This window comes from Prorops nasuta, unplaced genomic scaffold, assembly GCF_024137725.1.
Source record: "Prorops nasuta isolate Cenicafe-Biocafe unplaced genomic scaffold, Cenicafe_Pnas_1.2 PNAS00019, whole genome shotgun sequence".
Classification (NCBI taxonomy): Eukaryota; Metazoa; Arthropoda; class Insecta; order Hymenoptera; family Bethylidae; genus Prorops; species Prorops nasuta.
Genome location: NW_027116816.1, coordinates 2,133,286 through 2,157,008, shown reverse-complemented (window position 1 = coordinate 2,157,008; position 23,723 = coordinate 2,133,286). Strand labels below are relative to the sequence as shown.

The following is a 23,723-nucleotide window of genomic DNA, read 5'->3' as shown; positions in this document are numbered from 1 at the left end:
GCACGTTGTCACTGCTGCTTGACTGAAAACATTTAATAATTGAATTTCTTCGTTTATCCAATCGCACCGAGAAGACTCTATAAACGAATTGATTTGGGAAAAAGATAAAAACTAGAAGGGTTTTAAAATATTTTGATAATTTTCTATTCCATTAAGATAAGGCGAAAACGTATTTAAATTTTTAGCTAAGTGAAACTGACGTTGAGCTTGGCCGATAATAGAAGCGAACGACATTGAGCGCTTTGTGCAAGGAAACCGCTATCACAAACAATCGGATAATCAACGTCTCGTTGTTTGAGAATTCTCCCCGTCTTCTTAATTCGCTCATTTCCTGACGACAAAGCTGGTGAGCTATACGCGACGGATGCTATAGACGACTTTACAAAAGCGACCAGCAGCGGAGCCTGGATAGAGGTAGATCCGCGGAAGAAACGTTAATTACGCTGAATGAGACCAAAGGGATGCCGAAAGGAAATCACCTTGAAATTACTTATGAATTTGCCCAGCAGACAGACGGCTATAATGTTTATCGTAATTAAAGAGCCGAGCATCTTAAAGTGTCTACTTCAGCTAAAACAGCATTATGCTTAAAGTGACTCGGGGATTATTCTGACAATTTCTGCCGTCTTGTATCAATGCGACGTTTCGTAGTAACTTAATTATGTGCATAAGCCGGCGTCCAATCAGCCAAGCCGAACTGTTTGAAAATAACCAAATCGATCCACTTATATCGCGTCGACCCGAACCGAAAATAACTCATCGCGCTGTAGTGTCAAGCTTCGAGATAAATCTTACCGTACTGCATAATGTATCAGATAAGAATAAACTCTCCCTCGCCATCCCTGCGTTAATAATATTATGTTTGGATCAATCGAGCCATTCAGCAGGTTTTGCATTATATTCTTCGAATTTTGCCGAGCAGACGGTAGCGTGTGCTACGCGCGGGAGTTCTGCTTTATGGGATATAATTGGAATTTGTAATATAATAGCTCGAGGACATTGTCCAAGCGGAGAATTTAGATCAGTAGCAGCAACTGTAATGGGAGCAACAGAAGCAGCAGTAGCAACGGGGTAGCACAGCAATAGGTATATTCTAGCGTAGCTCGCTCCTCGCCAAAGAGAATTAACGTGGAGGTAGAGTGGGTAACGGGGTAGGCGGGAGTGGTGGAAGAGTTGGGGTGGGGGGGGGGGGGGGGGTAGATAGAGCAAGAGAGAGGGATGGGGAATGATGGGGGCGGAAGAGAAATAGGAGGTAGTAGTACGCGACGGGGTGGGTGCGGTATCTACCTCCTACTTATTTAGAATATTGCTAGCATACATCTGCATAAATTTAGCACAGACTCGCTGGCATTCTTGGTGGCATCGCGTCTGGCATTATATACCCGTGGAGACCCTCTCAGGGGGTGGATAGGTTGACAAACCCTCGCGCTCGATGCCTTACCAGCATCAACACACCTACACTCGTCAAGAAAATCACCTTCCCTCTCAACTTTTCGCCCCTGTGCTTCTCGTCTTCCACATCCTTACTCCTCAAGGTTATCTGCCAAAGCTTCTTCCTACCTCCTCCCCACTATACACACACACACATATATATATGTATGTATGTATCGCAGCAGAAAATAAGTCGCTTGGCAAAAGAAGCGCGAAAAGCAAAGATAACTACGCATGGCTAACCAAAGTTATACCTACATATGGGAGAATTTCGTTATGGCCACCAGCAACAAACGCAGATTCCCTGTTTTCTCGAGCGTGCGTATAGGTGTATCAGCAAGATTTCGATACACGAGCGGCGATGCAGATTATCGGAGAGCCGCGAACCCGTATACATATTCAGATTGAATTCTCCGCGTCAACGGAATCCCTAAGCCTGTCGATTTCCCCGGAACTTTGATCTGCCGATCGATACTACCGGAATTAACCGTCGTTTATTAATATTTCTCACGATCGGAAGCTTATATTGTCAGCCGCAACTGCACGCTTACACATCCTGCACTACCCGATCGATCCTTACGACTTGGGAGGTCCTTCGCAGCGGAGCAAACGGGATGCTTCGCAACGACAAAAGATCCGGCTGACGCGCGCTACGGATTAACGAAGTTTGGCTCTCTCAGTGGCAGGTTTGCCGTATACATATTCAAATTGAATTACACGCGCCACCAGACGCGTTGATTCAAAATCATTGGACGTGGACGAGTCTCCCTGAAACAGGCATCGCGCGCGAGAGCCTCCGCTTCTGCGCTGATGGAAATTCTGCGCGATAAGTTGACGCTTAAACACAATCGCTTTGCATACGTATCGAAATCGGCCTCTTCTGTCTTTCGTACTATATATATATATATATATATACATATTTAGCATACCGAAGGAAGATGTTTTAGGAAGCTCCGAGCGTTCACAGCTCCTCCGATCAGCTCTGCACCGATCACTCGCTCCAGCCGCGCGCTAAACCTGTCAACTGCCACACGTATAACTCGACATCCCAGCTTACATCGTAGTAGCTTATGCTTTTCTATTAAACGCGCGCAAAACGGATAATTGATAATCTCCCTGTAACACCGTTTTAATCTCATCATCCCTTATCCTTTAATACGTGTAGATATATCATCCATTTAGGGCAAAATGAGATATGTTCCAGAATTCATCCAATTATTATTGGGTACTATGTAAGAAATTTGTGCAGCTTGAAACATTTGCATCCACTGCTGAACGACGAGGACGTTGATTTATCGCACGGTGCAATTGGAATATGGTAGGAGGATAGCGTAGCACCTGGCGAACGTTCGTATATACGCGCGTGTGTGTGTGTGCGTCTCTGTGCAGAAGTAATGCGAAATGCAGCAGACGTTGAAGCAGCCAATGAAATACACATGGATGGGATTACAAGTTTTACAAGGATGGTGCGTTGGCCCGCGTAATCCAGAAGGAACAAACTTCCTGAAAAATTGTCAACCCTTCTTTATACCCTGTGTATATATTCCCGAGTTTTTGCAGGCTGCAACATGTTTACCCCGTCAAGAAAAATTTGTCGTGCATCCATCAGGCAAGAAATTACAAGTGACGCTAGAGTTCCTTTTAGAAAGTAACAATGAAGGCCTTTTATCGACGAAACAACAATGAGCTGCCGCAGAAAATTATCTTTCCTTCGGGCTCCGGCGCTGGCGTCTCGTTTCTTCGTTCCCTGTGCTATCCTTTTACATCTCATTAAAGAGATGCGTAAAGCGGATAATCCTCTACTGACAAATCGTGACTGGCGTCTAAACGATCGTTACTACCGCCCCCCTCCTACACACTTTTTTCCTCTCTCCATTTTAACAAGCCACGGAGATGTTTAAATCGATACAATAGTCAAGGCTGTTCAGAAAATATAAAGATATGAGCATTGCGATGGAACATATATATATATATAGTTTTCGCGATTGGCATTTTCATCGAAAATATCGGGTTTGGCGTCTGAAATTGGACGGTGGAGGTATAACTGTAATTTAGCTTGACGAGAAAAGGTGACAAATTAAGTGATATGAAAGAGTCGTTCTTTGATTGGCACGCTTCAACAGATTCGAGCTTATCGAATTTTTATAATGATGCTTAAAGCCATGGTGTAATTTGAACGTCCAATGAAGAGAGAGGAGGGGGGAGAGGGTGTATAAAGCATTATGATGCACGTCGTTCTCTCGTTGATACGTGAACGGTGAAGCCAGAACCGATTTAAATTAAATTAATATTTGCCATGCCAGGGAGCCGCTGTCCAGCCAGTTGGATTTCAGGGGCTAAAATGCGAATAAGGTTCGTGCAATTATTTCTGATAAAGCTGCTGCCTCGCGTAAATGCCTACATATTTATGTATATACGGAGAGCAAGGAGGTAAAAAAGGGTTAGAAGCGGGTGAAGGGAAGCACGAAGAGTGTGGGGGGGGGGGGGGGAATATAGCCGAAACGATATTCGAGCAACAGATACGATTGTTGATCCCGGTTCATCGTAGTTACGTAGCGTAACGGTGCGTTTACAAACAATGATGGTATGGGTAATAAAGAATAGGTGGTAGAGGAGAGGGTGAGAGGGGGAAGGGTAGTTACTGTCGCATCGGAAATTGCAGCCCGGTGTCACGTGTATCGATCAGTACTGTCCCAGATGAAAAGTCTCTTGAGGTTTTATACGTGTTTCACGCGAAAACTATAACGGGCATTTCTGAAATAACTTAATGGCGTATTCAGCTAAGATCAATATTGAATCGACTCATCGGGGCTTATATCGCGCGCGTAATCTATCTATTTTAATAACATTATACGAAAACACTCGTCATAAGCGTACCAATTACACCGTCACGAGCAGCGCACCACCACTGCTACAGCTCCGACTGTACAGTTACGGCCCAGGCATCAAAATTAGCTGCCGATAATAATGCTGATTCGAGCAGCGTACGTGGAGTTGGTTTAATCGATTTCGTAGAGCAATAAGCGACCTGATAACGTATAATTTTATTCAAATGCCATGCAGATTGCTCCGTTATCGGCTACTTTTTCAATTACGGCACGACGGCACAAAGTATAATGTAGTTGAGCGGCTATACGGTTCTTTTTTTCGAATACCCATTACATTGAGCATAATCCAGGAGCATAAACTACCGCGCGGTTTAAAATTAGCTCGCCCACAGGGCCTTATACCATCGGTCTTAGTTTTTATTTACCAAAGATCGGCCAAAGTTTCTGCATGGAAGAATAATGCATTTCTTTCTTCCTCCCCCCCCCCCCCTGCCCGCTCTTAATTTTCTAATGTCAAGCTTCCCTACGTAAGTCTGCCACCCCCATTAACATCTCTCTCGTCGTATATTTTAACAAAGTCGCGAGTCCGCATACCACTGCAGGTGCTTTTGTCTAACACGAGAATAAGAGCAGATGCGAATTTACAAGTCGCTTCCAGGCAATGTTACTCCACGCTATAATACAGGATACGTGAAAATTTAGCGTAATTCAGCGCGCAAGGAGTTACGTTATGCGAGGGCACGCTCGCTACTTTTTCCAAGTCAAAATTTTTCAGCCTCCCTCTTACACACTGTTTACATTAAATCTTTCACTCGGACTAATACGTTTTTCATAAAAACAGAGTCAAAGCTTCCATTTGCACACGTCCTATTCCGCGGGTTGCACCCTCCCCAAACCTCGTCGGAGCTTGAAGCTCACTCGTCTACGCTCTAGCCACCGGCATCAACTCATTCCCCTCGCTTTCCACCGTCCGAAACCCCGAAGGGCCTTCGCGAAAGTGGTCCGACATTCATTTTGCGCGATGCAACGTTGCCTGCCGTGGTGGCTTGCGTCTCGCAATCTAATTTTCACTGGCGTTTAATCTTTGTGTACGTCGCGCGCTACCCTCGGCTTCCGTTCCTCCGCTCTTTCCTCGTTCGCACCACCACCCTCCCCCCCCCCTTTACTCTCTTGAATTCCGTTTTCCACAGGCTACGTCATCGACTGGCATTCACCCACCAACACCAGCAGTCCCTCCTCCCTCCCCAACATTCGCGTCTACTTACGCACTTCCGTTAAACGCATATCCCCCCCCCCCTTCTTAAAAAATAAACGCATTCCATTCCAAACCGACGGCTCGGAGCGATTATTTCCAACCTGTTTGCCATTTTTACCGGGAGAAGCCGCGGCGAGCTACTCGCTCGACATCATCCCTGCCACAAAGGCAACTTGCGCACACACACGCTCCGCATCCAAGCATACCACGCGAGAATTTCGCCCTGGCGAAATTCCGCGCGCTCGGAGCTCGACCATCGCGCAAACAAAAGTCCTATATATATAATAATGCTGCCTGGAGCTACGCATCGCGAATGCTTTTTCAGCGGTCGTGCAATCATCTTTCGGCTGGGCCTAACGAGCCCCTTGCATCCTCGTGGTTTATATATTTTGCTCGATCAAATGCACTTGCACACACACATATCCAGACACACGACGCACAGTGATACACACTTACATATATAGATATATAATCGGTATAGTTGGTGCTTTTCACGAACTTTTGATGGGAAGAGTCCGGACCACGAGCACGGCTATGGTCAGCTTTGGCGGAGGTGGACGATTGGAAAACTGCTGCTTCCGGGAAACACGCTTCGTCCGCCGGCTGCTTTCGCAACATCGCAGCAGAATTTAACGAGCGCGCCAACCCACCGCTGTCGAATATTATACCGGCGGTCATAAACGAAGCTACGTTATGGCTGCGGCCCTCCGCATAACCTCAGAAGTGCGGCAAAAGTTGATTCTGCCGAAAGAGAGAGGTCCGTGAGCGAAATCGATGAGCGTTCATTATATTTTAGTTCCGGCCACATCTATAATAGCGCGTGTAGCTAATAAGACCCGTTAAAATCACTTATTTTCCTTAGCTCCAGCTATGTATAGGTATAGAAATACCTAGCTTAACCTTCCAAAGCAAATCGAGCGGGTATAGATATAGGAGCTTATTTCGACTACTTCCCTCCAATATACCAGCAGCCCCCTCCAAGACTTATTAATATATAATAATTACTTTGGCTATTTACGATGTAATACTCTACTGTGTATAAAAGCAACCTCGGCATCTCCTTCTGCCTTCGTGCGGCTTGGATAATGGAATATCCCATTAGGCACGCGAGGCACGATTAATAAAATCTTGTGGAAAAAAAGAAACAGTCGAGGAGACCTGACAATTTATCAAAAGCAGCATTATGACTTTTTTGGTCCAGCAATGCGAGTTTAATTCCATCAGCGTTTTATCGCATAAAAGTATATTACGGTTATTAAGTGTATTTATGGAAAGTTTATGACTTGAAAATATTGCTTTTCGAAAATAGACAAACTTTATTGTAACATGTTATAGTTTGTTTATTACCCACAAATTCTGTATAAGGTGTACGAGAGTATAGGTGATGGTACGAGGGGCGACCGGTTATCGGTTAGCTCTTTAATATTCGCTTATAAATTATCAGAGGCAGTAAGCGGCAGGTGCGGCTGATGCGTCGCCTCATATACTTTAAAGATAAATACGCGTGTATACGCTGTATCTTGAAATTTACCTCTTTTTCCCATCGTACAAATCACAGAGTCGAGGCCACCTATGTCTGCGGAGCACGTGCATAGCTCTTCTCCTTTCCCGGAGAGTGCGACGTCGACGCGACGAGCGATGACGTAACGCGAGTGCATATTCAAGCACGCACAATGATTCATTTAAGCTTTAACCATCGCGAAAGTAATCCATTAACAAATGGCCTAGCTAGCTGCTCCAGCTGACATAATGCGAGTGCTACCGGGGAGCAAATTTCGGCCGGGATAAAATATTAGCTAATGCCGCTGTGAATTTTGAGCTAACTCTGCCGTACAAACTAGCCGCGTTGATCGTATAAATGAATTTCCGAATGATGGCTGATGGTCGAATATCGCATATACATAATGCTATCTTCAATGGATATCGATCGAATAATTTCGAGGAAATTACGCGAGGAGACGCCTGCAGTCGCGCACGGGGGGGGGGGGGGGGGGGTAAAAGCAATTTTGGCCATGCGCGATAAAGCGATATTTAGTAGATTGCCAAATAACGCCGGTCACTTAAACTGGCAAGCAGCGCACGTCCGGCCATTCAAGAGTACAAAGCTCGTAAACGTCGGCGCGGCCAGATATTTTTCGCGCGAGAAGCGCTATAAATTCGACTCTGCGCTGTGACTGCGCAATCCTGCGAATAAACTCAGATGAGCATTGATTGCCTCGCGGAAATTACCCATTTCTCCCGCGCGCTCTTCTCCTACCTATATATATATATATATGTATGTTCTATCATCATTATTATTATTGTATATTAGCACTGCGTTATCACATCGCGCATTACAAGTCCCCGCCGTTATTCCGTTGGATAGAGGCATAGTACTATATATAGCTGCGATAATGCAGGTATCAATCTTGTCGATGGCTGACGGGCGCTCGGGTCACGCCAGAGACAAAAGCACCAGGGAGACAATGCGAAAGCTCCGGACTGTAAAGTGCGTTTGCTTTTTGAATCGAATGAGAGCTCTAGGCGCTTTTGAAGCCGTGCCTTTTCAGCCTTATCGGGGCCTTTCTCGCGATCCTTATCCCTTTTTCATTTAAGCGACTAGCCTGCGGAAAAGTGGCCGTAAACGGTGATGCATCGATTTCCTTCTGACCCATACGATAGCAAAGTTTCGAGACCAATTTAGTACTTTGGTCGCAGTCCCGCTCTAGATACCACACCTTTCTATTCTAACATTCTCTCTCTCTCTCTCTCTCTCTCTTCAACCCTTCTATAGGTATATGTGTACCTACTCTCTTTGGCCATCCCTCTTCCTCCACCACCACCCCTTACATTACCGGTTCTCAGAGAAGCCTGCTGTCTGACAAAGGACCGTTTCACGTCCATCCATCTTGGACCGCACCGGATCGTCTCTGTGCGAGAGACTCTCTGTATTCCACGCGGCAAAACCTACACACGCTAGCTTATATACCCTCTGCGCTTCCAACTTTCTGTCGCAGTTAATCCACTAATTTCAACCGCTAAACTTCGGCCCGCTCTTGCAACCTTGCCGCGCGATTTACCGACCTTACGTTTTCAAATCCAGACGTATCACGTGCGCGTCTATATATATACATACGTATCCATCAAAGATCCCGTAGCATCCTCCCCCTCCCTCCTGCGAATTAAACCCTAATTCCACTCGGAATGTCCCATTTGGGTATTCTTCTGTTCTCAAGCAATTTTGCCCGTACGTCAATCGCTTGCTTACTCGGATCGGTGAAACTGATGAGGGATTTGTTTTAATCTTTTGTTATCAGGTCCACCGACGATCCTCCTGAAGCCACAGACGCAGCACGTGAAGACCGGAGGGATAGCGAGCTTCTTCTGCACGGCGGACGGCCAACCTTCACCGGAGATACACTGGCGAAAGAACAACAGACAACTCTCGCGTAAGTAACATCTTTTCCATTTACCATTCCTCTATCACGCGCAGCATCTCCCTTTGCGCGGGGTCGCTCTCAGAGACCTTCGAGTTCTTCGAGCTCTCTTTAAGCGGAAGTAACTTGGATGAAAATTGCTTGGAAATTAAGGACTTGGCGGATCTTGCCAGTCATTCTCCTCCTAGCTCGTTTTCCTAATTTTTCCTTTGTCATTCGGCTCCTTCCCGCAGCTTCGACGTTTTTTCTTTAACACGTACTTTCACGAAAGAGCCGCAGACATTGCATTTTCCCAACATTGCTGCTTGGACCCATTTCCCTTCTCCATTCGTTCCTATGTTTTACCTATATACAGATACATGTGTGTGTATAGAGGTAATGAAAACTCTTGGAAATTTCCTGGCTGAAGAAATTAATGAATGTTGACATGTCTTGGTTAAAGTGTCTTCGTTGCTTGTGGATAAATCGGTTAGGTAGTTGACATGCCTGCTGAACATAAACAGGCATCGTGTTCATTTAAGCTCCCGCATTAACCGGGCGAGATTCCTCGAGAAACTCTGAATCGCTTTAGACATCTTCGAAACTTGTAGCGGTTAAAATTGACTCAACTTTGCGCAAATAGTGATTCTACATGTAGTGCGATTGATATCGCTGCATGTGATGAATATATTCATATATGTATAATATAGTTATAAGTTTTGTTTGTTTATTCTCTTTTCTTTCAACAGAATCTCAAAATCGTTATACGGTTCACGAGTACAAGGAGAATGGATCGTTATTGCGAATCGAACCTGTGAAAGCGACTCGCGACAGTGCAGTCTACGAATGCGTTGCTGAAAATGGAGTTGGCGATGCGGTTTCAGCGGAAGCGCAGCTGTTTGTCCACGACGGTAAGTGAGATCGAACGTGATTCCTTTATTGTATATATACAGTGAACTGGAGTTAAGACTCTATAGTTGTTTAGTATATATAAGGTTCGAAGAAAGCTCGAACGTATGTACCAGAGCACAAATGATTCGTATATATATATTCTCTCTACCTATATGCAATGACTTTTACCGCAAACTTATAGTTTCACGAGAGCCGTGATCCGTTGGTAGTAATCAGGGAGTGCGCAAATTGGTCTTTCAAAGAAAAAAACAAGTAATTTGATTTTCCGAGTAAAGCAACTCCTCCTTTTCTCAGATTTCACCTATTCATCTTAATCTTAACTTACCGGTGCATCTCTTTTTTGCCTATTTATACGGAAGAGCGAGCAGCTTAATGGCGTCCATTCGGCGACCAGGCGAAAAACGTAATAAAAAAAGCTCCGCGTACCAAGAATCTCTAAAACTTTTGCGAAACGCCTTAATTGGCTTGGCCAGCTTTTTAATTTGATTCCAACTTTATCTCTCAGATATTTTTACTGACGATTTCTCGTGTATCCGTCGCTCTCCTAGCTCTCACGAAACGAAAGGGAGAAATGTCGGACCAGACCCAACTTCGGATATCTCACCCCTCTCTCTCTCTCTTTCCCTCCCTCCCTCCCTACTTTTCTCCCGTCTCTATACTTCCACCTCTTTCTTTTTCCCTCTCTCTCTCTCTTTCCGTGCCTCCTACCTCCACAATTCTCCTTTTTTCTTCCCTCCAATTTTTGCCTCACACTCGTCAATCTTTTTCCTTCGTCTCTTTTTATTACTTCGCACTTTTTCATTCCGTTCATGCAGAGCTCTAAGCTCGGCGACTCATTGAAATTTTTACACCCTGCCTTTTCAACGATTGTCAAATGTTTCGTATCGCAGTCCATATATTTATATGCCCAGTTCAATTTCACGCGTATCGTAGATCTCGCGATCTCAATTTATCGTTCGTAAAGTAAATTCGGGCTAAAATTTTATAGATGCTCTGACACTGAAGCACGATCGTCTTTATCTAACTTTACGTCATCCTCCGTAGGACTAAATTATTTTGCACTTTTTCCAGTACGTGTAATATTGATAATTCATCAGAGTGGAGATTTTGCAAGCTGCTTCTCCTCGGAATTTCAACTCGTTCAAATGTAACTCCGCGAATCGAGCTTTATATCTTTTTATGCGTATTTTTACATAGACTGCCAATCATCGCAATAAAGAATCCAATAACTGTTCTCGCTTGATCGTACCTCATGCAAGAATGAATATCGAGGTATAAATGAGCAAAGCCCATTCCCGATATAGGTTTCGATTTTCAAAGTGCACTTCAAAGCTTCGGTGGTCGACTACGGATTCCATTCCAAGTTTGACAATCTCATTTTCAATCAAGATTACGGCATAAATTTTTTAACAATCGGATTTAGTTTCTGAAAAGGGAACCCGCATTGATTCACCTTAATTAAGAATGGATGTACTTTGTAACGAATGGTAATGAGAATGAAGAAATTCGCGGAGTGTATTGAGAGAAAGGGAGCGAGAGAGCGGATGGAAGAGCGCGAGGAGAGCGGAATGAAAATATTCTCGACTAAACATTGGTGAAAAAGAAAGGGGAAAAAATTGGGAAGGAAAAAAATCAAGTAAAAGTTGGAGTAAGCGCGGAGTAAGCGGTTCCACCGTTAAGAGGACTCGAACGATTAATCACCACACCTCGGTCCCAGGGGCTTCAGATTTTTTTCGACCTTTTAATCCTGCCACTTACATGCGAGCCCTGCTCGCGCGCTCCCGTGCCCATGCCCATGCCTTCCCTCTTCCCAAGCTCCTTTATCATAAATCCTACTTATTCGAAAATCGAACCTAGGCGAATCCACGTCAGGATGGCGCGAAACTTTCTTACTTTAATTTCTATTTACGTAAATTAGCTTAATGGGGATTCACGAGTCCGCCAGGACTTTTCTAAAGAGCATCGAGTGTCGTTTGGGAAAGCACACCGGTAGCCGGTGTGGAATTTTCATGAAAGTGCCAGCTTTTCTTTTCCAGCTATTTCAAAGCTATTACCGCGCCGCTTCTCGACTAGTAAAAATCCGAAAACCATTTCGCGTTACCGTCTTCCCCGCGTTGTTATCGCGGCCAGTTTACCCGTAGCACTTCCGGTTCTTCTCAGCCAGTAATCCTTGATGCTCACGAAGCTAAGGAACCTTTTCAGTGCACTCTTCCGATACCGCAAACGTCCTTGTTTACCCAATTCACTGGCTTTTCCAATTGGATCGACTCTAACTGCAGTACAGCTATAATGCGCCGCGATCACATTTTGCCTCTCATTTATATATTATTATTTTTACCTCGCGCTTCATCCTTCACCATCATCGATGTTTGAGATACACTTTATGTCCTCCGCGTGTAAAATTTTCTTCCCTCCATCGAAACCACCACCATCTGTATTATTCTTCAATATTTGCCATTTTAATCAGCCGTTTCAATACGATATAACCATAGCTTAGCGCCCTAAAGCTTATACTTATCTGTAAGTGGATATCTTCAAGTTCGGTACGCTTCATTCAGATGGAGATCAACATAGATAATACCGGAATTTGTTGATCTTGCTATTCACGTAAGGGGTTTGCCTTTCAAGAGTGTAATACAATGAAAATTCGCGGAGCTTGCAATGCTCTACGTGATAACGCGAAAGTTTTATACGAGGGCTTTAGCGCACCGAGTGAGTTTTTGAAGATATCTTTGTGTGTGTTTTCTTTTCTACCCTTTTACCAACGCAATATTATTTAAGTAACTCACAAAATTACAAGTTACCAACCAGTTTTATCCAAGTGGTGTTTATCTAGCCGGTTCTTTTCTTTTAGTTTTTTTTTTTCTTTATTTTTTTTATCATTTCGATCGTCTGAAGAAGCGTCATAAAATATATAACGTATTTACGTGGACAGGCAGAGGGAAAATACACGAGTCTCGATCCTTCACGCTTAAGGATTCTCAGGTACTTGGATGCGCATAAAGCTTCCCTTCTCCATTTAACATTACCTTAATTTTGAGCCGCCGAGGAAGTTGAAATTAAATTTGCAAGAGGGCTAAGTGGAATTTTCGGTTAGCGCAACCCAGACAAGCTGACTATGCGCTTTGATCGAGGTCCTCATCGAAATGTCAAAAGTTTTCTCTGGTCATCTCTTTCTCCGGAATGTCTCGAAATGATTCATAGAAAAGGCCTCTGTAAAATCATCTCACTAATCAAAATAACGCTGTGTTTACTTTCGCAACAACTTTACGAACGAAGAGCTCCAATAGGGGATTCGATAGATAAATATAATAGCTAAATATATCCTGACATTAGGAGTGACCATCGTGGGATATACCAACGTATCGAAGTAAACAAATAATAAAATCTCGTATAATTCGTAGACTGCTGTATACAGGTAGATCAAAAAAGTCAACGAGATTAAGATTAGTTTCAGCAACTCTTGCACAGGTAAGGCTACTAAATAAAATTCTCACGTTCCGACGAAGAGGAATCTCCTTTTTCTTTTCTTTTCTTTTTATTTTACGCACTGACGTGCACACATAAGACAGTTTTATAATTGCTCACGTAAAAAATAACATTGATGCAAATTGCAATGAGATACCATGAAGATCGAGAAACTTTTCGTTTATTTATGTGACCCACGGCCTGAATAAAAAGAGAGCCGAAACTCTCGCTTTATCATTGCATCTTAGGAAAATGCAAGAAACTCGAAAAGGTACGTCCTTATATCCCGCTTAGGAGCCACGGTTCAACGAGAGATAAGAAAATATTCTTATTTGCCACTCCTTATCGTCCTTGTAATTTTACAGAGAGACATTCAAATATCACTTTTTAAAAAATCTAGATAATATTGTTAATCTTTATTTATCTCAAAGCGACCGTACTGAATTAATAAGTAAGACATTGTACGGTTTTCGTTTAGAATTTCTGCTCTTTATTAATTCGAAGAATCTTCGAGACTAAAGAGAAGTTTTTCGAGCCACGTGAAATTAGTTGGAAAAGTTAATTAGGTATGATGACACGTACAGCGTTTAAGTGAGTTTGAAGAAAATAAAAAAGCTAGGAGAACTTTCAGAAGACTATTATTTTATGTCTTAGCTTCTCTGAGACGAGCAAAGAGTGACAGAACCAGTCGAATAAGAGGCTGAACTGAAGCTTCTATGAAGAATTCAACGCTTAATTAATAGACTATCACTCGCCAACTTGCAGATTTTACCCCGTTTGAAGAATTTCTTTTTTCCTCCGTTTGTTCATGTTTTTTCTTTATTTCCCTCCACCGATCTTCTTTTTCCGGCATCCCTACCCCTCTCCCGTCATCCGCACTCGATTCTTTTCACGCTTCAGTGTTACTTCGATGCGATTCGCCATCAACGACTTTCTTACCGAGCCACTCGCTCTTCTCACAGATACGCAAGAAAGGCAGGAAAGATCTCAAGGAAATAGCTAGGTAGGATCTAAATCCCTTTCCTTCTTTTCCCTATGCCTTACCAACCAAACTTTTACCAAGTCAGACATTTTAATTCCAGACTGATCGGCTTCGCTAAAACAGAAGCTATTCTGCGTGAGACTTTGAGCTCTTCCCGCCAATTTCAACAGATTTATCTTCTCTCGCTAATCCGTACCATGACGATGCGCGATTCATTAACACGACGCAGCTCTATATCTATATATAGTACATATAGTATAAACGTACAGGAGAGAGAGAGAGAGAAAGAAAGAGAGAGACTTTACATTATTATTCCATTCAATGATAGTTTATTATTAAATGAAATAAACAGCTTTGGAGTATCCTTCAGAAGCGTTTAATGATCAAAGAGTTTGCGCAGAGTTTGAATTAGTGAGCTTTAATGATTCTAAACTGTGAGAAAGCTGTGCGAGAGTGTCAACAATGAAAATGACGTTGCTTCGTAACTGAACAGTAAACTGCAGTGTGATAACACCAAGTCTACGATGGGGGGGGGGGGGTGAGGTACCGAGTAGACAATGTTTACCACTTCGAAGAGGTCAGAATGAAGCAGCAGGAGGAAAAAGTAGAACAGAGCTGTTCCTACTGGAAATCTTTTGTTTCCAGTGCTACTTCCTTTTTTATATGACTTCTTTTTTTCAACGCTTCGGTCCTTACTCTTTGTTTGCCCCTCTCCGTTGGACTACTGCGACAACTTCCATCAACAACGGTTCCTGCAACCACAGACCTTCACACCGGCAGTATTCTTAATGTGCCACCACACTGATGCGTTGTCTTTCATAAACTGAAACATGGAAAAACTTTCGATCGATTTTTTTTTCCGTCGCATTCCCCGGTTCATCCGTCGCACGTCACAAATAATTACGTTAATACCGAATCTATACGACAAGATAGTTGCCAAATAGCTATTGGATATATATTTTTATAATTGCTGGAAGTCGAGCTAAAAATCATCGAGCATTGTCCCGAAATCTATTTTCTCCTGGTATAAGCGAGATAAGAAAATGGCATAAAGTACATAGAGCAAACAGATTAACGGTTGGAGAGGGTGAACAATACATACATATATATATATATATATACATATTACCCCGATTAAAGTCTAATCCGGAATGAAAAAGCAGGGCTGAAAGTTTCGAAGCAAAGGAGCGGAACGTCATCGAGCACAACTCTCCAGTGAGCTTTGGGAAGGGTGAGACGAGAGAGGGAGAAAGAGGAGAGTAAGAAAAGCGAGATAAGGGTAAGAAAAGAGACGACAGACGGAGGATGAAGAAGAGTTTTAAGTTAAGAAGAAGAAGAAGAAGGATAAAAAGCGGGGATGGGGTAGAACGAGAAGAAAGTGAAGTTAGTTGGAGCATGCAGAGTGAAGGGGTGGAGAAAGTCCGTAAGGGGACCATCTTTCCTTTTGCTTCTGTTCTCGCCCTAGCGGCCTCCTCCCTATGAGCCCATGGCACAACGGAAAGACTATTTAATTCGCCCGAAAAAGCAGCGCCTTAATTAGCAATTAATTGGCACATAAATTAGCTGCGAATTTGCGCCCGGGGTGCCGCTGCCAACTCACCGTACGCTCTCCTCCCCCTCCCCTATACATCCCTCTCACCCCCTTTGTTTGTCCACGCGATCCACCACGAGTCTCCGCTCCGTCGGCTATCCTCTCTCTTTCTCTTATGCTTCTTCCGAGTTTTTCCAACGCCGCAATAGCAGCAATGGCAATCACCGCGGCGGCCGCTGCTGTCACCAACGACACCGTCTCGCTACGACAGAGATAAGAACACTGCCAACTATTTCACCAATCTAACTTTCGCGAGCTTTCGTGCCCGAGTTTCCTCCCTCCTCCTTCTCGCTCCTCCTTTAATCCAGTCAGTGATCGTCCCCTTAAGCTACGAACTTACTCATCCTATCTACTCGACAAGGGACGAAATCAGTCTACGCGATAAAACATTGGGAATTAAATGTCCACCTGGTAATCGGTCGATTGCTACTTGCTTCAACCCCCTCGCTAATTATGTCAAAGACAAAAGATTGACGATGAAGAATGACGAAGAAAAGGGGCATGTCGAGCTTATCTGAAAAATCATTTTGATCCTCCCAGTTTCAGACCTACTCGCGTACCCTAGCTGGCTCATTAATGTTGGATTTGTCATATCGCCTTAACGAATGAATTTAATAAAGTTTCATGAATATTGATGACTATAAAACAAAGTGGAAAAGTTAGATTTGATAGAGCTAGCTGAAGGTTGATCGTTAGATTTTTTCGCGCTTCGGCAAGCTTACCTACGAATTTTATCGGTTTAGAGACAAGAATGGAGCGGACTATCGGCTAGAAGCGGAAGTAAGTGGAAGAGAGTTTAAAGTGGCGAATTCGTAGATAATGGTGAACGAAGAAAAAACGTCATTGGAGAGAGAGAGAGAGAGAGAGAGAGAGAGAAGTGGTCCACTATGAACAGAAGCCGCGTACAGTCGGTCAAACAAATTGAACCTTTTCGAAGGTTCTCGTGAATAATGTCGAGAAGTCCTAACAATGATTATTTGGCTCTCTTGGATCAGGCGTAAAATTGCAATTGTATTGATCGTGAGGGAAAGCGTAGGAAAGCTCTGAGAGGGTGAGAGATCCTTTTAAGGGAGCTACGTGGGCGTCCCTTATTGAAATCGATGATATTCTTCGCTGCGTGTGACCACGATTTTCCCCATTAGAGTCACTAACCGCCAAGCTGTCTACCCGCAATCGTCCCCACGACCATTTTCTACAAGCCCGTTGCGAGTAGTTTTATGATTTCATGCTCCCTTTTGGCCATTTCGCCGACCTTTTCGATTTTCATCTCGCGAACTCTACCCCTCTGTGACGCCTGTCTCCCTTCAATCTTCTCCTTTATTATAAAGTAGACAAGAGAAGGAATCAAAAAAAAAGAGGGAGAGAGAGAGAGAGAGAGAGAGAGAAACCCTCGAGAAATTCTCTCGCAACTTTCTACCCACTCGATTCCAGCTCTACTTCCTTACACTTTAATATTTTCAATAGGCATCATTGCACTCGACCACTGCTGCTACCGTTTCGCGTCTCTCTAACCCATTTTCTCTTCTCCTTTTTCTTTTACATGACATAAAACCTTTCAGTCATGGACGTTATTCCGACTGAACAGACTGCGCATTCCTCCAAGACTGAGATCCCTTTTATTTCTCGATCCGCTCCCTCAATTTCTTTTATACACAACCCCATGCTTTCTCTTATATTTGTTTGCCCTCGTGTATTTTTTCCTCGTTTCTCAACTCGAAACTCCATTATCATCAATTTCGTGATATCTGGCTAATGAATCAGTTTTTATTCAATGCCGAATGCTAAAAAGCTATATATATATATATTCTCTGCTTTTGCTGCTACTGAAATTAAAAGACTGGTTGAATACTGATACAATAGACGAAAAGTATAACCAATTTTAAAATAAAATTAATATTGTGACAGTATTTATATAGAGCAAAATTTGCGATCCCCCTACAGGCATTTCCATGGTCGGTAAAAACACCTTGTCCAAGCAATGAACAAAAAGTTATTAATGTTGAAACGCAACGCAAAGATCTTGCGATAACTCGCGAGGCAACCCGGCGTCGGAAGCCCCTCGAACAGTGACGTCAGCATTCACTCGTTAGGTTAGAATCACGATTGGCGCGAATTAATAAAGCCGTAATAAAGTTTTTCCTTTGGCCAAAAAGAATTTTGGCAGAGAGATCACAAAAGGGAAAAATTGAGAATAATGGTCCGTTCGTATATTTTCTTCAAGTTTTTCGTTGGAATGTATATGAAAATGGAAATTGTTGATAGGATGCAGTATACCATTCCATTAGCGATAGCGGTCTGACTCTGAGGCAATAAGTCAACAAGTGTAAGAGGGAAGAAGGTTGAACCTTTAGAAATTAGATGGCGTAGAAGCCCTTCGCAGAGGTAGGCTCCTACGTAAACGAGAGAAGCCCTTTAACGCAAGGTTAAGTTGTCGAGAGCCGAAAGATTAAAGTGCCTGGAGTCCGTGCGTCGGGCAAGGGCAAGAACCTTCCCTGGGGGAATTCTAATGACCGGTGCTCCTCTTCCCGAATCGCGCGTGGCTTCCTTCGTCTTCCTTCATGCCGTTCCACTTATTTTCGCGTTGGCTACGGAACGCTTACGTTCCCTCGAGATGCTTTAATATGACATGCAACTACTATACTTTACCCGGAATATTCACCAAATCTCACTCTCTTTCTTTTTCCTTCAACAATCATGAATTTTTCACAATAACTATACCATTCCCTGTTATATATATATATTTATTGCAAATTTTATTTTCAATTATTTAATCTTGAATAAATGGCTCTTGTATAAAAGATTCATATATATATATATGTATGTATAGTAAAATAGTGTAGAGCGAGAGAAGGAGGGAGGAAAAGGGGGTAAGGGGTTGTATAACTGGTGGAATGGTTGGGACGTATATAGGAAGTAATGAAATCGACAGGAGTTTCGCAAGTACGATGAATTCCGATGGACTGTACGTACAAAGTCTGCAGGGGAAATCGTCTGGAAGAAATATATAAAGGAAGGGAGGTTACTTGTAAGGAGGCAATTTCTTTCCTTTAGTTTTACCGAAAGATGCACGTATCTCTTCTCTCATCGCACTAATCTTTGCTCGCGGAGTCCGATGGCCTTGCTTTTTTCTCTGGAAAGATCTAGAGACAAAGGCTGGTACTTTCTGCTTGGCCGACACATGTAATGTCGGCAAGCTTTGTTGTACAGCTTTCACAATGGTGTTTCTCGTAGTATTCCTGGGACTGAAATAAATATGAAATTTGTCCGACAAAAGCTGAGGAAACTCGGATAAGTCGCTGTGTGTCACCCTTTTACCTGTCTCGTTTTCTTCCCTTCTCTCAATATTACAGTTCTTCCTTACGGTTCATATTATCCTCTCTTTCTCTCTCTCTCTCTCGTGTACTCTTTCTCTCCTTCGCACACATATCCTCTCTGTTCTATCTTCGTCCTTAGCGTACGAGGAGCTGTGGCTCCAATCGGCCGGAAAATCCGCTTTTCCCGAGAATTAAACGTGGAAAACGGTTAAGAGGAAAAAACTACCATCGGAAAACTTTCCAGTGTACTCTTCCTATTCCCATCTCGGTACTGCCACTATTCCAGTTTCCATCTCCCACTGCTTCCACGGTCATATGTTCATTGTTGGGCATCGATCGTTTGCAGCTACATTGCATTATAAATGATCTAAGAAATGATTTTCCTGTGCACCGATATAACAAACTTTATATTATTATTACCTTTCTATTCCCATAATGACAATTCTTCGTAAATATATCTCATTGAAGTGAGAAAATAAAAGCTCAACTTTTATATTAAACCTAAATTCTTTTCTCTCATCATTTATAAGTAAAAATTCAGAATATGTGCATTAATATAGCTCTGTGAATTTCTGATAACTGCGTTGTACTAATAGGCTCAATATTACACGTATTGAATGATTTACTTACACTAATGGTTACCTGATTCGGATCTATTATTCACAGTTGTATAGAGATTAAGCGCCGTGAACATTGCGCATCGAATCATGAATTACGCTCTGAATAACGCCTCTAATTTGGTGTTATTATATTTTCGAAAACATTTTAGCTGCGTGTATAGTATCGCGAATAAACAGACTAGATACACAAAGTAAATTTAACTGACTTTTTTTGCTCAGGGAGTATAACAAGTGTGCACCGAGGTAATGTTCAAGATTCATGAATTCTCGGTAACAAATTTTACAAGAAGGGTTTTCTTCTTGCAAGAGATGCTGAATCCACGTAACCCTAAATAAACCGAGCAAAAAAATGCTGAAAAAAGTATCGTAAATTTTTGGATGGTAGACTTATTAATGCGATTTAAATCTTAGTAATGTAGTATTTATCGAATGATTCACAGAATAAAGCCAAGAGGAACCTTTGGAGAGGATAACTCGCCCAACTCAAACGAGCTAGAGAAAATTCCATTAAGAGATGGTAGAGAGAAGAGGGAAAAGGGTGGATGAGAGAGGGGGGGGGGGGGGAGCAGTAGGGTGGCAGAATTGCGACAAGCGACATAAAAAAAGGTTCTGAATTGAGACAGGGCCCTGGAACTAATTCGCTAGGCGCATGTTTCGTCATGACAGCCAACTCGATTTAGTTGGGAAGATTGAATCACGGCCGAATGAACGAATTCTAATTTCTTTAGACTCCGGAGATTCGTCAAGACACGGAGTAGCGAGTTCTTTTCCTCTCGGTGAACCATTTCCGCCACAATGAAGCAGCTCTCCTCAGCTTTAAGCCCCCTTCCACTCCTCCAATCGAAAACCTTACGAATATATCTAACCGATGCCTCTTTCAATTCTCCTTTCTTCAATTCTATCACAGCCGTCCTCTCGGACCTTTTCCCTTTTTTCACATTTTTTCTCCTTTCTCCCGCACAACCTTCCTTTTCTACAATCCCTGTAGGCCTGAGGGTCGAAATTGTTTTTTTGCTCCTACAATTACACGGGACGACACTTGTCTCCCTCAAGCATCTCTCTCTCTCCTCCTTCCACCGCCTCACCTTCTTTAAAAATCCTACACACACATCCTAGTCTTTTTAACGAGTAATTTATTCTTTCGATTAACACCAGCCCGACCTTATTTCTTTGATAAATCGATAGCAAAGCAAATATGAAATTTTAGTCATTTTTCTGTAGGGATTTACATGTTTTGTGACATATTTCTCGAAAAAAGTAGTTAACAAAATAAAAACATTTTTACTCTCCCTTTCCGAGTTGAGTTTTATTCTATTACAAGAAACCAGACAGAAATCTTTTCTTCCTCCAGAGACTCGCGAAGATATATAGAATTGTCCGTTCGAACTACCCTATGAGGAAACGGGAAGGAACGCACAGAAAACTTAGTGGAAGCGTCCTCTAAAGTATCAAACTTTCTATTTTAGACCAACTTCCTCGTCGTTTCCCTGGAGCAATAGTCCCCGTTTTGTTAATTCGCTCGCTGCATCGAGGAAAAATATCCATGCGAAGTAAACGTTTAATATTCTTGTGCGTACTTAAAAGATAACCGACTTGGATAATCTTGGAAAATGGGACAAACACTGACGGAAAAGATATTAAAACAGCTAATTTTTCGCATTACGACGAGTAATAAGGTGCAGCGGTACAAATTGCTAAAGACAAACTCGAAACGTTTTACTGATTGGAATGTACATATCGTCCCGTCGAGTATATAATCAGAAAATGAATAAGAAAATTATCATTGAACATTTTTAGAGATTTTATAAAATTTGAAAAACTTCAGCTTATCATCCACTCTAACAAAGCTTTCAATTAAAATAAATAAAAGTTATAATGTAAAGATAATAATATACTGTTCCTTAGTCGTAATCCAAGATAAATGCATTATTGCAATGTAGGTTAATTTGAGGCAAATGTTATTCCGTGAAACAAATTAAAGCTATTATGCTTAATACAATAAGATCCACATTGATGAGAGAGGTTAGGAAATTAATTGATACTTGAAAGTACAAGTCGATGCTTTGCTTCCACCTAAACAAGATCCCTATTTCGCTATTCAATAGGATGAAGAGCGTCTACTCAGGTTTCTATCCCGACCGAAAGTATAGACGCGGCTTATAGTTGAAGATTTAAAGGGTGATATCACGCATCGAGTAGCCATGAGAATAAGTTGCGGTTTGAAGGATGAACTCTATTAGACTAGGGTGGCACGAAAGCTTTGATGGTGGTAAGGCCACTTAGTTAGTATGACCTATAGAAGCCTTTAACTACCTATCAAACTATGCCCATTGAACCAACCCATATAAAACCACATTCATTGCAATATGCCAATAAGCACACGTCTAAAATTCTGCCATTAATTATTATCGTGCTTATAAAAATGTTCTCTGCTATCAATATTTCTCTTGGCATGAGAGTAAAAGTTCGATGAAAGGTTCTTATGAGATTAAAAAAAAGAAAAAGAAAAGGAAACAAGAAAAAAGATAGGAAATTAAAATGATGCGGTTGACAAGAGAGATCCTCGCTGCATTTTGATTTAAATAAATGCTTCTTCCGAAGTTACGTACGAGCAGGAAAATCCATGGAATTCTTATGCCTTCGGGAACTGTATGCGAGCTTACAGCAGGACGCTCTTCATGTTTATATGCATTAAGGAGTGTAGACCAGTTTGCTGTTGAGAGAAAGGTAATAAATAGTTGTTGCTCGACACTGCTGTTCGAGTCACTCTGAAAATCCAAGTCCGAAATGTACGCTGAATTCGTTGCTGAATACGTCCTGTATATATCTGAATATTGCCTAAAGTTCACTCATTTTCCTATTTGTAATTTTCGAGCGAGCTGCATTCATGAATTCACACTTTCTACTTCATTTTGGCATTTCGTTACAATATAAGCATGTATATAAATCAGTACAATGAGTGTATAATAAATAAATCTATCGTGCATTCACGCGTCAGCTTTTGAATACGAAATAAAGCTCACAAAGAAGGACGCGTGTAATAAATATTTGCTTCATTCAACGTTTTCTCACTTGCACTTTTATCACATATTTCACGTCATGCGGGATAAAATATTGATACTGAGCTGCACGAACCCCATCCAAGAACTTTCGGAAAATTAACTACGGGTGTATGTAGTTTATATGAATAAATTTGAACAGAAAGCGCAAAAGCTACATTTTGTTGGATCAAAAAATATTTGCCTCTAGTCATTTTCAGCTTAAAAACCATTTTCTTTAGAATATAGAACTTTGACGAAGCCAACTTCTAAATATACAGACTAATTCTCTTAAGTTTTCATTTAATCTACACTAATGCTTCGTGAAAACAATTATGCAGCTTGCCAGTTTGAACAGACTTGTTTATCTGTCAGGCGTATTAAATATTTCAGTCTTTCTAAAAATATTCTAATTTTCAGAAAGGTTTTTAAAGCACGAGAGCGACAGGGATGAAGATGTAAAAAGTTGCAAATGAAAACAAAGTGTGTGACTGATGAGCAAGCTGGATATAATGTAGAATATATTCTCTCTCAATTATATCTCACCAGTTAGAAAGAGAACGATACTGATGTCATAGCGATAAGCCTCAACAATCAATATCGCGATTCGCACTCACGCATTTCAATCGATTAATTCGTCCCTAGTTCGTACAGGTTTTACAGTCCATGATCTTGCAATTAATCGAGAATAAGGTTTTCTCACTCTCGGTAATGCCACGCGTTCATTCGTTTAAAGCGTAAAGAGAGAAAAAAAAACATAGTTTCTTTATTATGTGGAAGCTCGAAGAGAAACATACGTGGAAACGGACAATGGAATACTTGCTTATGCCGCAGACGAAAATACAGAGGCTAGTTGAATGGGTATTCACACAGGTAGTTCAGGATACTG

At 42.1% G+C, this 23,723-nt stretch overlaps 1 protein-coding gene across 4 annotated transcripts in view; it reads left to right on the top strand.

Moving 5' to 3' along the window:
- Positions 1-23,723, top strand: part of Lar (tyrosine-protein phosphatase Lar) — a 210,652-nt gene that overhangs the window by 125,711 nt on the left and 61,218 nt on the right. For all 4 annotated transcript variants that reach the window (XM_066739193.1, XM_066739192.1, XM_066739191.1 and 1 more), the window contains exons 5-6: positions 8,811-8,942; positions 9,659-9,820. In XM_066739193.1, coding sequence (XP_066595290.1) covers positions 8,811-8,942; positions 9,659-9,820 — 294 coding nt within the window. The remainder of the gene's footprint in view (positions 1-8,810; positions 8,943-9,658; positions 9,821-23,723) is intronic.